This window comes from Chiloscyllium punctatum, chromosome 2 (genome assembly GCF_047496795.1).
Source record: "Chiloscyllium punctatum isolate Juve2018m chromosome 2, sChiPun1.3, whole genome shotgun sequence".
In the NCBI taxonomy this organism is placed as follows: Eukaryota; Metazoa; Chordata; class Chondrichthyes; order Orectolobiformes; family Hemiscylliidae; genus Chiloscyllium; species Chiloscyllium punctatum.
Window position 1 is genome coordinate 53,747,338 of NC_092740.1, and position 16,469 is coordinate 53,763,806.

A 16,469-nucleotide genomic window follows, 5' to 3' on the forward strand; every position below is an offset into this window, starting at 1 on the left:
GTTTATGTTCTTAATTTCTCCTCATCTCTGGTTTAAATCTGTTTAAATTTAGTCAAAACTTCTTTTCAAACTGAACTGGAAGTTAAACGTGCACATTTTTTATAATTAAGGGGCGGCACGGTGGCACAGTGGTTAGCACTGCTACCTCACAGCGCCAGAGACCCGGGTTCAAATCCCGCCTCAGGTGACTGACTGTGTGGAGTTTGCACGTTCTCCCAGTGTCTGCGTGGGTTTCCTCCGGGTGCTCCGGTTTCCTCCCACAGTCCAAAGATGTGCAGGTCAGGTGAATTGACCATGCTAAATTGCCCGTAGTGTTAGGTAAGGGGTAGATGTCGATGTAGGGGTATGGGTGGGTTACACTTCGGCGGGGCGGTGTGGACTTGTTGGGCCGAAGGGCCTGTTTCCACATTGTAAATAATCTAATCTAATCTAATCTAAGACAAGATTACTTAATTCTGAATTAGGAATGACTGGTCTAAGCGGTTTATTCCAATCAACCATTGAAATCACACCCGATGAAACTGGAATGGGTTTCTCCACATAAAGCAAAAATAATATTTCAATGCTGTCTTACTGACTGAAACACTGTTTGGAGATCTGATCATGTTAATAAAGCTAACTGAGGGACATAACCATTTAAACGGAGACAATAAATATCAATCCATAACATTAAAATCTTGAGTAAATCCTAAAAAGGTACAGGGACTAAGACATACAATACGTTTTTTGTGCTAAAAAACAAGTTTTACAACTATCATACTTTCAGTAAGAATTCCAATGTGAAATACTCTGGTAAACTGACAAAAGCATTAACCAGATGAAGCAATATCAAGTAATCAGTCAGTCAGTCAGTCAGTCTCATGGTAATAGCTTGGAGCAATTTATTTTTATTGCAATCAGGTGGACAGGGATAATGTCTTCACTTCTGTTGGCCTGTCTGCAAAAATATACATCTCAAAAACTAAGAAGGAATTCAATGAAAATTGCTTCACTGTACAGGATATTTCCTGAGGAAGAATGGACTAGGTTTTGGCAAAGATGTAGATCAGGAACCTGCAATTTGTTGAAGTGTCCATTAACATGAGATATTAAAGGGCAAAAAAGACCTTTTAAAAAGTTAAGTGGTTTTACCGAGAACATGGTTGATTATTTTAGAAGCTTTTAGATTGTCTCAGCTATGATACTGGAGTTTATCACAGCCGAACAGAGCTTTTAGAACAGGTTATTGGATGAGGGTGAATTCAGTGAGATTTTAGAATTAGAATTAGAATCCCTACAGTGTGGAAACAGGCCCTTCGGCCCAACAAGTCCACACCGACCCTCCAAAGAGTAACCCACCCAGACCCATTCCCCTACCCTTTGGGCAATTTAGCATAACCAATTCGCCTGACCTGCACATCTTTGGATTGTGGGAGGAAAGCCATACAGACATGGGGAGAATGTGCAAACTCCACAAAGACAGTCACCCGAGGCTGGAATTGAACCAGAGTCCCTCGTGAGGCATTAGTGCTAACCACTGAGCCAACGTGCCGCTGTACTGAACCACTTTTTTTCAAGCTTTGTAGCTACAGATCCCCAATCAGGAAGAGAAAAACCTCAACAGCTCTGCAACTACAATACACATTTCGTTAACACAGCATAATGGAGAAGTGCACTCTACTGAGTGTCCTCATGTGTTAATAATTTGATGGCCAGCTGTGCATAAATAAACAAATAGAAAGTTAATTAAAAGTATTACATTGCAGCTCTTTAAAGATAAATGTAAAATATCACTTCCTATCATGACACTGAACTGAAAGCTGAATGATTTTCCTAGTTGCTCACATTAACTCCAGCTACCAAGTTGCTTTGCTCCTTTGCAGTTCACCTACCAGACCAACAGGTCCACAGTAGACACCATTGCCTGGCCCTACATTCATTCCTGGAACATCTGGATAACAAGGAATCCCAAATCTGACTCCTACCTTTTGGCTACAGCTCCATCTTCAACATCACAATTCCAAACAAAATCATCTCTAAATTCTGAGACCTAGGTCTCAGCTCCCCACTAACTGGATTCTCAATTTCCAGACCCCCATAAACTGCCATTGGCAAGAACAGGCGACAACAACTCCTCCATCATAATCCTCAACACTGATGTCCCACTAGGCTGCGTACTCAACTCCCTACTATACTCCTAATACAGTCAACATTTTGGCCAAATTCCACCCCAACTCTATTTACAATTTTGCTGATGACACCAGCATTTAGGTTGGATTTCAAACAACATCAAGGCAGAATACAGGAAAGAAATTGAGTGCTTAGCGGCATAGTGTAAAGACAATAATCACTCCATCAACGTCAGCAAAACAAAGGAGCTGGTCATTGATATCAGCAAGGGAAGTGGAAGGTATGCCCATCTTCAAATGGTGCTGAGGTGGACATGGTCAAGAATGTCAAGTTCCTGGGAGTGATGATCACCAACAATATGCCCTCGTCCACCCATGTTGGTTCCATCTATACTTCTCATTGCCTCGGGAAAGCAACGTACGTAATCAAAGACCCTTCCCACACTGGCTATACTGTCTTCCACCCTCTTGTGTCAGATAGGAGATATAGAAGTTTGAATACATGCAAAACTAGATTCAAGAACAGCTTCTTGCCCACTGTTATCAGACTTTTGCGTGGACCTCTCAAATGTTCATTCTGATCGCTCACTGCACCTTGTGTCTGAAATACTGTATTCTATACTCTGTTCTTCTATCATGATGCACTATGTACAGTCTGCCTGTATAGCATGCAAATCAACACTTTTCACTGTATCTAAATGACAATAAATCAACTTACATAGCAGAGTTTTCATTTTTATATTTTATCAAATACATCAAGTATAATTTAATTTCAAAGCTACTGAACAGGGACACATTAGATTTGGTGAGTGGCAAAAGACTATTTCAAGGATTTGAACATAGAACTATAGAAAAGTAGAATTTAGAGAAAACTTACAGCACAGAAAAGAGCATCGAGACCAATGTCTATGCTAGCTGAATAAATTAGAACCCAGTCTAATCCCACTTTTCAGAAATTGCTCCTCAAATGCACAGGTGAAAAGGGCTTCTGCCTCAACCACCAGACTGGGAGTTCAAGACACCCACCACTCTCTGTGTAAAAATACCTTTCTGATGTCCTCTAATTCTTCTACCAATTACCACACATCTGTGCACCATAGTAATTCACCTCTCTTGGAAGGAAAACTGCTGTTTCCTGTCAGCTCTATCCAAGTTTGTTGTTATTTTGTACAGTTCAATTAAGTCGCCCCTTAGCTTCTCTTTTCAAGGAAACAATACAAACTTGTCCAATTTTTCTCTCATGTAATTTCCTTAAGTGCATGATTTTATATGTTAATATATCATATATTAGCAAGGATGTCAACTTGGTAGATGGCAGTCTTGCCAGGAAGGGAGTTATCTCAAGTGGCCTGAGCTCTAACTTACAATGTCTCCCTCTTCCCAAACTTTTGACACTCAATCTCTTACCTTCACTAATCCACCCTGTTTACCAACCTCAATCTGCCTGATTCCTCTCTTTTCACTCCCCATTCTGGAAATTCCTTTTAAAAGATCAAGATTCAATCCAAAACTGGAAGTTTGAATGTAGCTTCCCTTTCCCAAACCCTCCACTGTCAGGAAGGAATCAAGAAGAGTTGCAAGAGGCAGGAAGAGAAGATTCAACAGTCATTTTAAAAAGGAAGATATTAATGTCAGCTCAGCCACCTGCACCATCAGGAACTGCACTTTGACAATCCTGGAGCAAATCAAAGGGTCAGACATGTACAGAGGCTTTGGAGCCACAGAGGTCAGGGATGGAGTATTTTGTAGTGATGAGGAGGTCAGAGTGTGAAGTTCAAGAAGTAGAATTGGTGGCAAACTATAAGTATTGTTAGCACAATTTACATATTTCTTGTAGTTTTTTTTTTACAAAGTGATTTCACTTACCAATGGGACTCGATCATTGAAATTTAGAGGAATGAGAGGTGATCTAATTGAAACATAAGATTGTTGTGGTTCTGTTCGCCGAGCTGGGAATTTGTGTTGCAGACGTTTCGTCCCCTGTCTAGGTGACATCCTCAGTGCTTGGGAGCCTCCTGTGAAGCGCTTCGGTGATGTTTCCTCCGGCATTTGTAGTGGTTTGAATCTGCCGCTTCTGGTTGTCAGTTCCAGCTGTCCGCTGCAGTGGTCGGTATATTGGGTCCAGGTCGATGTGCTTATTGATTGAATCTGTGGATGAGTGCCATGCCTCTAGGAATTCCCTGGCTGTTTTCTGTTTGGCTTGTCCTATAATAGTAGTGTTGTCCCAGTCAAATTCATGTTGCTGTTATCTGCCTGTGTGGCTACTGGTCGTGTCGTTTCGTAGCTAGTTGGTGTTCATGGATGCGGATCGTAAGCTGTCTTCCTGTTTGTCCTATGTAGTGTTTTGTGCAGTCCTTGCATGGGATTTTGTACACTACATTGGTTTTGCTCATGCTGGGTATCGGGTCCTTCGTTCTGGTGAGTTGTTGTCTGAGAGTGGCTGTTGGTTTGTGTGCTGTTATGAGTCCTAGTGGTCGCAGTAGTCTGGCTGCCAGTTCGGAAATGCTCTTGATGTATGGTAGTGTGGCTAGTCCTTTGGGTTGTGGCATGTCCTCATTCCGTTGTCTTTCCCTTAGGCATCTGTTGATGAAATTGCGCGGGTATCAGTTTTTGGTGAATACATTGTATAGGTGTTCTTCTTCCTCTTTTTGCAGTACTGGTGTACTGCAGTGTGTTGTGGCCCTTTTGAACAGTGTCTTGATGCAACTTCTTTTGTGTGTTGGGGTGGTTGCTTTCGTAGTTTAGGACTTGGTCTGTGTGTGTGGCTTTCCTGTATACCTTTGTGGCGAATTCTCCGTTCCTGAGTGTGCATTCTAGTGCTGCTAGGAAGTCTGCTGTCTTGGCATCCGTGTGGTTGTAGTTGAGTCCCTTGGCCAGTATACTCAAACTACTGGACCCGTGCCTCACAACACACTTCATATTCAACAACCAAATATGTGAACAAATCAACGGCACACTCATGGGCTCACCCATCTCTGGACTCATAGCAGAAGCGGTAATGCAAAGATTAGAACAAACAGTCTTACGCAAATTCAACCCAAACTCTGGGTCAGATATGTGGATGACACCTTTGTAATCATTAAAAACAGAGAAATAGAGAACACACACCGGATCACCAACGCCACACTCACAGGAATCCGATTCACTAGAGAGGAAGAAAAGGACAACCAACTCCCATTCCTAGACGTGATGGTACAGAGAACACCGAATGGAGAATTCACCACAAAGGTTTACAGGAAAGCCACACACACAGACCAAGTCCTAAACTACATAAGCAACCACCCCAACACACACAAAAGAAGTTGCATCAAGACACTATTCAAAAAGGGCCACAACACACTTCAGTACACCAGAACTGCAAAAAGAGGAAGAGGAACACCTCTACAATGTATTCACCAACAACAGATACCCCCGCAATTTCATCAACAGATGCCTAAGGGAAAGACAACGGAATGAGGACATGCCACAACCCAAAGGACTAGCCACAATACCATACATCAAGAGCATTTCCGAACTGACAGCCAGACTACTTCGATCACTCGGACTCATAACAGCGTACAAACCAACAGCCATTCTCAGACAACAACTCACCAGAACGAAGGACCCGATACCCAGCATGAGCAAAACCAATGTAGTGTACAAAATCCCATGCAAGGACTGCACAAAACACTACATAGGACAAACAGGAAGACAGCCAACGATCCGCATCCATGAATACCAACTAGCCACAAAACAACACGACCAGCTATCCTTAGTAGCCACACACGCAGATGACAAGCAACATGAATTCAACTGGGACAACACTACTATTATAGGATAAGCCAAACAGAGAACAGCCAGGGAATTCCTAGAGGCATGGCACTCATCCACAGATTCAAATCAATAAGCACATCGACCTGGACCCAAAATACCGACCACTGCAGCGGACAGCTGGAACTGACAACCGGAAGCGGCAGATTCAAACCACTACAAATGCCGGAGGAAACATCACAGAAGCGCTTCACAGGAGGCTCCCAAGCACTGAGGATGTCACCTAGACAGGGGACGAAACGTCTGCAACACAAATTCCCAGCTCGGCGAACACAACCACAACAACGAGCACCCCAGCTACAAATCTTCTCACAGACTTTGAACAGAAGATTCTTTAAGGGTTTGACATGCTAAATGCCGAGAAGATGTTTCCCCTCATGGGGAGTGTCTAGGACCAGAGGACCTAGTCTCAGAATAAAGGAACGTCAATTTAAGATTGAGTTGATGAAGAATTTCTTCTCTCAGAGGGTTGTGTGTCTTTGGAAGTCCTTGCCACAGAGAGCTGCATGGGTCAGAGTCCTTGTATATACTTACAGCTGAGATAGGTAGATTCTTGATCAGTAGGAGAATCAAGGGTTATGGAGAAAGGGCAGGAAAACGGACGTGAGGAATGTTGAATCAGCCATGATTCGAATGAATAACAGAGCAAACTCGAGGGGACAAATGCCTTACTCCTCTGCAGGTTTCTTATAGGTAACTTCCTACTTGACCACAAGGTTATATAGATCCCAGAAGAAACCCTGTTTCAACACAAGCTCCTCCAGGAATCAATGCACAACTAATAGTGACAATTTTCAAGACTGCAAACAAATTACTATTCACAACAGAGGTCAATGGAGTTTAACACACTCAGGAAATGAAGGCGCATGTGAATTTTAAGAGAAGATGCAATGGAGAAAGTAGATCAGCCATGAGTGTTGACTGGATGAGCAGGCTCAGCAAGCCAAAAAAGATCTATTCCAGCTCTGAATTCCTCTGTCTTCAGTGAGGTGCCTTGAATGTCACATTTCATAAATAGTTGCACTTTAAAATGTTTAACTTGAAGTCAGAATAGAATGGGAAATGGAATTTTAACAGAAATCAGCCAGGGGTCAATTCTTCATAGGCATAGAATCACACAGCACGGAAACAGACCCTTCATTGTCCGTGCTGAACATAATCCCAAAACTAAATTAGTCTCACCTGCCTGCTCCTGTCTCATATCCCTCTAAACCTCTCCTATTCATGTATCTACCCAAATGTCTTTTAATTGTAATTGTATCTGCATCCACCACTTCCTCATTAATAACATTCCACACGTGAACACTGTAAAAAAATTTGCCTCGTCTTTTTTAAATCTCTCTCCTCTCACCTTACAAATATGCCTGCTGGTTTTGAACTTCCCTGTCTTAGGGGAAACACAACCGCTATCAATACCTCTTTGTATTTTATAAACTGCTATCAGGTCACTGCTCAACCTTCTAGGCTCCAGTGAAAAAAGTCCCGGCCTTTCTTTATAACTCAGACCTTCCAGATCCAGCAACATCCCAGTAAACCTCTTCTAAAACCTCTCCAACTTGATAATATCCAAGAATTGGGTGACCAGAACCAGAAAGTATTCCACATCAGCCTTCATCAATGTCCTGTACAACCCCAACATAACATTCTAACTTCTATACTCAAAGGACTGAGCAATGAAAGTGGAGGATTTCTCTCCATGAATCCAACAAATTTTCACACATCTTCCAAAACTCACCCAACTACTTATACACCAGACCCCCATTTTCCCCGGCTTGTTGTATCTTCCCATTGACCACAGGCAAAGTACTGAAACACTGTGGGGACCTCCCTGGTGTCAGCACCCTCTTTAAAAATACAGTAATTCACCCGTAGCCCGTAATTGCCCTGTACAGTGTGTCAATTGCCCCAGAAATGTTGGACAACGGAATTAGTACCTTGCTTTGCTGATCTGGACCTGGAGATGGATAGCAGATGCAGCACAAGCAAGTGATGGGCTGGAGTTGCCAAGTTATCACCCTGACTTTCAAGTCAGGGATTGTCACAGTCTTATTGCTAACCTATGGTGAGGGAAGATTGGTAAAGTGCAAATCCATGAGGGGAGTTGTAACAATGAGAATGCTAATTCATGCAAATTGGCCTCTTGCATTAAGCAGCAAAAATCATATTTAATCATTCACAGAATAAAAAAAAGGAACTTTCTTCTTCCAATGTCAGGAATCTTATTATTGCTGATCGCACATGGTTCTCCCAATTTTCGCACCATTGTTCCACACGTTGCTCAATGACTGGTAACATTACATACCAGGTACCCAAAAGGTAGCTGATTAGCATTTCTACAAGGATACATGGCTACATGATTGATATTGAAAATGTATTGCTGGAAAAGCGCAGCAGGTCAGGCAGCATCCAAGGAGCAGGAGAATCGATGTTTCGGGCATGAGCCCTTCTTCAGTTTCCTGAAGAAGGGCTCATGCCCGAAACGTTGATTCTCCTGCTCCTTGGATGCTGCCTGACCTGCTGCGCTTTTCCAGCAACACATTTTCAGCTCTGATCTCCAGCATCTGCAGTCCTCACTTTCTCCTACGTGATTGATATTGTCAAGGAGATAAATTTCGAAAGGGTAGGAGCCATAATAAACCACTATTGTATCAGCTTACAGATTTCAAAGTAATCTTGAATGTCTTCCATACAAATCTGTGAGAATATGAGAGGGAGTGAGCACAGAGTTAGAAGCAGCAAGTTTCTATTGTTCATCATACAGGAGAGAGCTCAGCTGGGACTGAAGATGATTTAAACAGGACTGGAAGAGTCACCTAGCTTTGACTTAAGGGAGGAATTGCTGGCACAATCCTCACTGTAAAAGGCAATTTAGAGATAATAAGCTATCTGACTAAAAGAAAAATAAAGCAAGCAACCATCAGGAGCCAAGAATAGTTTTGATCTGGTTGCTGGAGAATAAGTATTCACTTAAAAACACAATCAAATATAATTGTAGGTCTGGTGTTTTAAGTCGATTAGAGTCTATGTTTGTCCAAGGAATAGGATTTAAATAATGTTGCGTTTACTTTACTACAATAAAATGTTTAAAACTTTAAACCTGGTTTGTTAATATCAAAATCAGTCGACTGGGTAGATATAAAGAGAAACGGGTCAAACTGGTGTAAAAGGAGCTGTAACATGATCAAGATTCAGGAGTAGATTTCCCTACAAGAAAAGTGATTTTGAAAACCTTAAGCTCTGTTCCAAACATACTCCAGAGGTTAATGGATATATTTCTAGGTGAAAAGTTTCACAGGGACATGTTCTTGAAATAACATTAAGGAGCAGGTGATAGAATGAAAACTACAGACATAAGCAAGTGTGTTTATGGGTTGAATACTACAGTGGATTATAATATTTCTCAACTGGTCCATTTTTCTGAAAGTAGGTGAACATTCAACTTGAGGACAGGCGTTAGTGTAGTGGTAGCTTCACCAGGCAAGCAAATGAAGCCCAAGCTAATATTCTACAGACATGCGTTTGCATCTCAATGGCAAGTGATGAAACTTGAATTAAATAAAAGCCTGGAATTAAAGCTGGTCCAATGGCAACCATTGTCATAAAAACACATCTGGTTCACTAACATCAACGTGTTAGTGAAGTGAGGAACAGGGAGAGAGCAGAGCTGAGCACGTGGCTCCTGGGATGGTGCAAGAGGAGGGTATTGGATTCTTGGATAATTGGAACTCTTTCTGGGGTAGGTCGGACCTCTACAAACAGGTTGGTCTTCACCTGAACCAGAGGGGTATCAATATCCTGGGGGGGATTTTTGCTAATGCTCTTCAGGAGGGTTGAAACTAATGCAGCAAAGGGGGTGGGAACCTGAATTGTGGTTCCATTGTAAAGGAGGTTGAGAATAGTGAGGTCAGGGATAGGTTTACAAGGTCGCAAGAGGGCACTGACAATCAGGATGTTGATTTGAAATGTGTACTTCAATACCAGGAGCATCTGGAATAAGGTGGGTGAACTTGCAGCCTGGGTCAGTACCTGGGATTGCGATGTTGTGGCCATTTCAGAGACATGGATAGAGCAAGGACAGGAATGGTTGTTGCAGATTCTGGGATTTAAATGTTTCAGTAAGAACAGAGAAGGTGGTTAAAAAAAGGAGGTGGAAGTGGCATTGTTTACCAAGGGTAGTATTACAGCAGACAGACAATGTTTGAGGATTCATCCACTGAGGTAGTTTAGACTGAAGTTAGAAACAGGAAAGGAGAGGTCACCCTTTTGGGAGTTTACTATCAGCCTCTGAATTGTTTCAGGTATGTAGAGGAAAGGATAGCAAAGATGAATCTTGATAGGCGAGAATAACAGGGTAGTTGTTATGGGGGACTTTAACTTCCCCAATATTGACTGAGAATACTAAAGTTCAAGTTGTTTAGATGAATCAGTTTTTGTTAATACGTGCAGGAGGATTTTCTGACACAGTATGTAGACAGCCCAACAACAGACAATGCCATATTGGATTTGGTACTAGGGATTAAACCCGGCCAAGTGTTAGATTTGGAGGTAGGTGAGCACTTTGGCAATAGGTAGCCACAATTCAGTTATGTTAACAATAGCAATGGGCAGGTTAGGTATACACCACAGGGAAAGAGGTATAACTGGGGGAAAGGCAATTACGATGCAATTAGGCAAGATTTAGGATGCACAGGATGGGGAAGGAAATTGCAGGGGATGGGCACACTTACGATGTGGAGCTTATTCAACGAACAGCTACTGCAGGTCCTTGATAAGTATATACCGATCAGGCAGGGAGGTAGTTATCGAGAGAGGGAGCCATGGTTTACTAAAGAAATTGAAGCTCTTGGCAAGAGGAAGAGGATGAGGCGTGAAGGCTCAGTTAGGGGGCTTGAGAGTCATAAGTTAGCCAGAAAAGATCCAAAGAACTAAGAAGAGTCAGGAAGGGACATGAGAAGTTGTTGGCGGATAGGATCAAGGAAAACCATAAGGTCTTCTATAGGTATATCAGGAATTTAAAAATGACTAGAGTAAGTTTAGGGCCAATCAAAGATAGTAATGGGAAGTTGTGTGTGGAATTTGAGGACACAGGGAAAGCGCTTAATGAATACTTTTCATCAGTCTTCAGATTGGAAAAGGGCAATGTTAGTGAGAATACAGAGATACAGGCTACTAGATTAGATGGGACTGCAGTTGACAAAAGAGGAGTTTTTAGGTAAAAACAATGACTGCAGATGCTGGAAACCAGATTCTGGATTAGTGGTGCTGGAAGAGCACAGCAGTTCAGGCAGCATCCGAGGAGCAGTAAAATCAACGTTTCGGGCAAAAGCCTTTCCTGATAAAGGGCTTTTGCCCGAAACGTCGATTTTACTGCTCCTTGGATGCTGCCTGAACTGCTGTGCTCATCCAGCACCACTAATCCAGAAAGAGGAGTTTTTAGCAATTTTAAGAGATCTGAAAATAGACAAAACCCCTGGGCAGGATGGGATTTATCGCAGATTCTCTGGGAAGCCAGGGAGGAGATTGCAGAGCCTTTGGCTTTGATCTTTATGTCATCATTGTCGGCAAGAATTGTGCCAGAAGACTGGAGGATAGCAAATCTAGTTCCCTTGTTTAAGAAGGGGAGTCGGGACAACCCTGGTAATTGTAGGCCAGTAAGCCTTATTCAGTTGTGAGTAAGCTGTTGGGAAAGGTTATAAGAGATAGGATTTATTATCACCTGGAAAGGAATAATTTGATTACGGATAGTCAACACGGTTTTGTGAAGGGTAGATTGTGCCTCACTAACCTTCTTGAGTTCTTTCAGAAGGTGACAAAACAGGTGGATGAAGGTGAACTGATTGATGTGGTGCATATAGACTTCAGTAAGGTGTTTGATAAGTTTCCCCAAGGTAGGCTATTGCACAAAATACGGAGTTTTGGGATTGAAGGTGATTTAGCGGTTTGGATCATAAATTGGCTAATTAAGAAAAGACAGAGGATGGTGGTTGATGGGAATGTTCATCCTGGAGCTCAGTTACCAGTGATGAGCCGCAATGATCTGTTTTGGGGGCCACTGCTGTTTGTCACTTTAATAAGTGATCTGGAGGTGAGCGTAGAAGGATGGGTTAGTAAATTCGTGGATGACACTAAGGTAGTCATGATTTGGAGACACCAGTGTTGGACTGGGGTGTACAAAGTTAAAAGTCACACAACACCAGGTTATAGTCCAACACGTTTATTTGGAAGCACAAGCTTTCGGAGCGCTGCTTCTTCATCAGGTGATTGTGGAGAATAAGATTGTAAGACTCAGAATAAATTCTGTGTGGATAGTGCCAAAGGATGTTGTGGGTTACAGAGGGTCATAGCTAAGATGCAGAGCTGGGCTGAGGAGTGGTAAATGGTGTTTAATGCAGAAAAGTGTTTAATGCGGAAGAAGTAACAGGAATGCAGAGTACTGGGCTAATGGTAAAATTCTTGGCAGTGTAGATGAACAGAGAGATCTGTGTCCGGGTGCATAAATCCTCGGAAGTTTCCACCCAGGTTAATAGCGTTAAGGAGGCATATGGTGTGTTAGTGTTTATTGGTAGCGGGATTGAGTTTCAGAGCCACTAAGTCATGCTTCAGTTGTACAAGAAACTGGTACGGCTGCACCTGGAGTATTGCGTACAGTTCTGGTTACTGCATTATAGGAAGGATTTGAAAGTTTTGGAAAGGGTTCAAAGGAGATTTAATAGAATGTTGCCTGGTATGGAAGGAAGGGCTTTTGCCCGAAACGTCGATTTTCCTGCTCCTTGGATGCTGCCTGACCTGCTGTGCTTTTCCAGCAACACTCTGATCAAAACTCTGGTATGGAAGGAAGGTCTTACAGAGGAAATGCTGAGGGAACTGAAGCTGTTTTCATTGGAAAGAAGGTTGAGAGGTTACTCAAATTGAGATGTATAAGATAATCAGAGAATTAGACAGGATGGACATTGAGAGCCTTTTTCCTCGGATGGTGAAGGCTAACATGAGGGGACATAGCTTTAAATTGAGGGGTGATAGATTTAGGATAGATATCAGGGTTAGTTTCTTTACTTAGACAGTAGTAGGGACTTGGAACAGCCTGCCTGCACCAGTAGTAGATTCTCTGATGTTAGCAGCATTTAAATGTGCATTGAACATACATACGGATAATAATGGGGTGGATGGGTCGGGGGGGGGCGGGGTGGGGCAGACAGGTTTGGAGAGGACCGGACCGTGGTTGGGGGCTCACGCACAGTGTTCTGCTGCCTGGTCTCCTAAAAGGGGAGCAGACTTAGCAAGTGCTCACTGTGTTAATCCCATTGAACAAATTAGGGGGGGTAGGGGAGGGTAGGGTTTCAGCAATGCTGCAGGTCCCTTACACCCAAGTGTGTATCATTGCTCAGAAACAAACCCTGAGACAGAGAAGGGGAGTATGGCAGGCAGAGCGAGGAAAAGGGAAACTTCAGAAAACTCCGAGCCCCAGAGGAGAGGCATTGAATCAATTAACCAAATAATCAATTCTCCAAACAAAATAGTGCCTGCCCTTCTTGTCCGGATAATTGAGCTTCCTCTGTATATCCGGCTCAGGAAGAACAATGAATGCTATCTGTTGGTCAGAAAAGCTGAGAAAATAAAAAGGATTGTTAAAAGTATCTTAGCTGCTGAAACACTGGCATGATCCGAAACCATGGATCCAATATTCTAATGGAAATATTTAATAAGGGGCAATTTGAGAAAATATTGACAGAGAATGTTAAGCGGATAAATGTTCTCTTTGGGGCAGTGTACATTCAACGAACGTTGTCACTGACAAATAGTTAATGATTGGCCTTGCTAGCATAAATGAAATGTTACAAAGAAAGTTCCAAAATAAAGTGTGTTGATGCAAGCCACAATTGAGAGGTGTTCACAAATTTAAAAAAAAACATTGGAAATCCTTGCATAATAATGAGGAGTTATATTTTTTTAAAAAGCAAAAGAAAATCAATTTTTATTCCTGCCATTTTATGATTAGGCATATTATAACATGCTTTGTTCAAAGCAAAGGAAATATGGAAGGTTAACTATCTTATGGATTGATAAGAAAATTATTTTTCTTAATAATCACTTTCAATGTATAGAATATGAAAACCATTTTAGTGTTGTTCAAAAGAAAGGAAGGGAATCAGGTAGCTCGGTAAGTTATGTAGGTGATTGGGTTAATTGACAAATGAATTGAGTGGGAAATATACATAGCGAACAGGTGAGACTGGCTTTAAGACTGAGTAGATGCAAATAGGTCATTTAATGGTGGGTTTTCAAAAACAAAATGGAGTCGTTAATAAATTCTATTCACAAAGCAATGTGCCTTTGCTTCTACCTCAACAACTGGTTTGGATTTAGTAGTCATTGTTGTGTTATCCTTTCATTCAGTCATTAGGAATTAGCTTTTCTCAAACAAAAATAATCAATATTGACAAGGATCGTAATGATATTATTCACTCGCTAGCTTTTAATCATTGCAGTAATATGACCCTTCATATGAATGTTGACAGTGAGAATTAATTCTGGTTAAATTTTGCAAACTGAAATGAAATGGATGCTTACACACGCATACCAGTTACTGCACTACTTTAGACATTTCTACATATAACAACAAGTTGTGTGTTTCAAACTTGCAACATACTCGAGACCTCAGAATTATAAATTCAATCACTGTTGGCACGATACCTTTAGATCAATAAGAAAGCCCTCAAAAGGTCGAAATGGATTGTGGACAATGAGATGAAAATTCAGCTGCTGAATAAGCAACAATTCATACTCAAGGATCTGTTCCAAAGCCTTCTCTTGACCTGCAGGGCTCTCCCATAGATTAGCAACAAACTGGGAACTGGAGACGTTAAATTCATCCACTTTACATGCTAAGTATACACTTGTCAACCTGAACCAGAAAGAGAATAAAAAGATTTAATGAAACAAAATTCCAAAATACAAAATACAGCTCAAAAGTCCATTCAATTTAGCAATTCTTTCTGAAAGCCTGCACAAGATATTTAACTTAATCTAATTTCTTTCACAATTTTTTACACTAATATTCCGCTTCAAGCAATTATATAATCTGGTTTTAAAATACTGTATAAATTTACTTCAACATTTGTTTAAGGTCAAGAATGCCACATTTTAACCAGCTTCTGCACACAGACCTTGTGATTATCTTCAAATTGTGCCTTTTCATTTTGTCTTGCAAACCAGTGAAAAAAAGTTGTCTATTTACCTCACTATAATCCTTCATTAATCTCAAGGCTTACATCCTTTAATCTTCTCTACTCAGTAAAAAAGAACTAATGTCACACAGTTATGGCAATGATAAAAAATGGACTATCATTTTTTTGATTTCCATTTAATTCTCAAGACCTTTCATGACCTAAAGTAGATTCTTATTTAAAAAATGCAAAAAAAATGCAAAATGCAAAAAGTGAATTAAGATGGCCACAATGGTCACTTGACCAGGTGGCACAAACATGATATGACTAATAAATAAGGTTCTATCTTAACCATCATTATAGCTAAAGGCTGTGAGATCCCAATCTACTTCTGGTTGTACCACATCTTTCTGGAAATTTCACACACTGCATGAAAGTCTCCAGCAGGTTATCCAGATTGAACAAAAATTAAATCCAGACATGGTAATACATAACAGAAATACAGAAAAGAAAAATGGATTTGTAAGAGTAGAACTGGAAAGTTCTTTTCTCCACCTCCCCCCCACCCCCTCCACCCTACAGTTTCTCTTGCACTTTCTTGAAAAAATAGTGTTCAATAATAAAGCAAATTGGAAAAATGTCCATTCACTGAGAACTCAAGATGCAAGACATGAATTACACAACCCCAATCTCAGGTTACAATCTAACTCTTGAAAGGACTCTAAGCACTTCTCACGTAATCATTTTTTTGTACCAGACACTTTCCCCTTTTTTCCACATTTCATATGCTATGTTTGATGCCACATTTTAATCATGTTTTTCAGGGTTAGTAAATAATAAAATTCCTGTTATTACATAGAATCTCAATAATGCAGAAAGAGAGCATACAGCCCATAGAGTCTGAACCAACACTCCGAAGATAATCCCACCCAGACCCAACCTGTAACCCTACATTTACCCTGGCTAACCCAACAAGCCTGCACGTCTTTGGACTCTGGCAGCACCCGGATGATACCCACGTAGACATAGGGAGAATGTCTGTCTGTGGTGAGTTTGCATAGTCACCCATGGCTGAAACTGAACCCAACTCTCTGGCACAGTGAGGCAACTGTGCTAACCACTGAGCACCATACTACCCTCAAGAAAATCTTCTAAATAGCTCCTTCATTTCATTTCATTAACTACTTTAATGAATGTGTGATTATAGCTACTTGCTAAAAGCAAAACATTTCTTTATTATTTCGGCCAACAGAGGGTCTTTTTTTTAAAAAGGAACCGATTCACCCACCTCAATGGTCATATCAACATAAAATTAAAACAGTGAGTTCTGAACAGCAGCAATTACAGAGTAGGAATTAAGAAAATATTATTTTTGAAATACAAATTA

The 16,469-nt window shown here is 41.2% G+C and overlaps 1 protein-coding gene across 2 annotated transcripts in view; it reads right to left on the reverse strand.

Annotated features, from left to right (window-relative positions):
- Positions 1–16,469, reverse strand: part of ccnh (cyclin H) — a 47,614-nt gene that overhangs the window by 16,164 nt on the left and 14,981 nt on the right. For both annotated transcript variants that reach the window (XM_072582823.1, XM_072582832.1), the window contains exon 5: positions 14,610–14,820. In XM_072582823.1, coding sequence (XP_072438924.1) covers positions 14,610–14,820 — 211 coding nt within the window. The remainder of the gene's footprint in view (positions 1–14,609; positions 14,821–16,469) is intronic.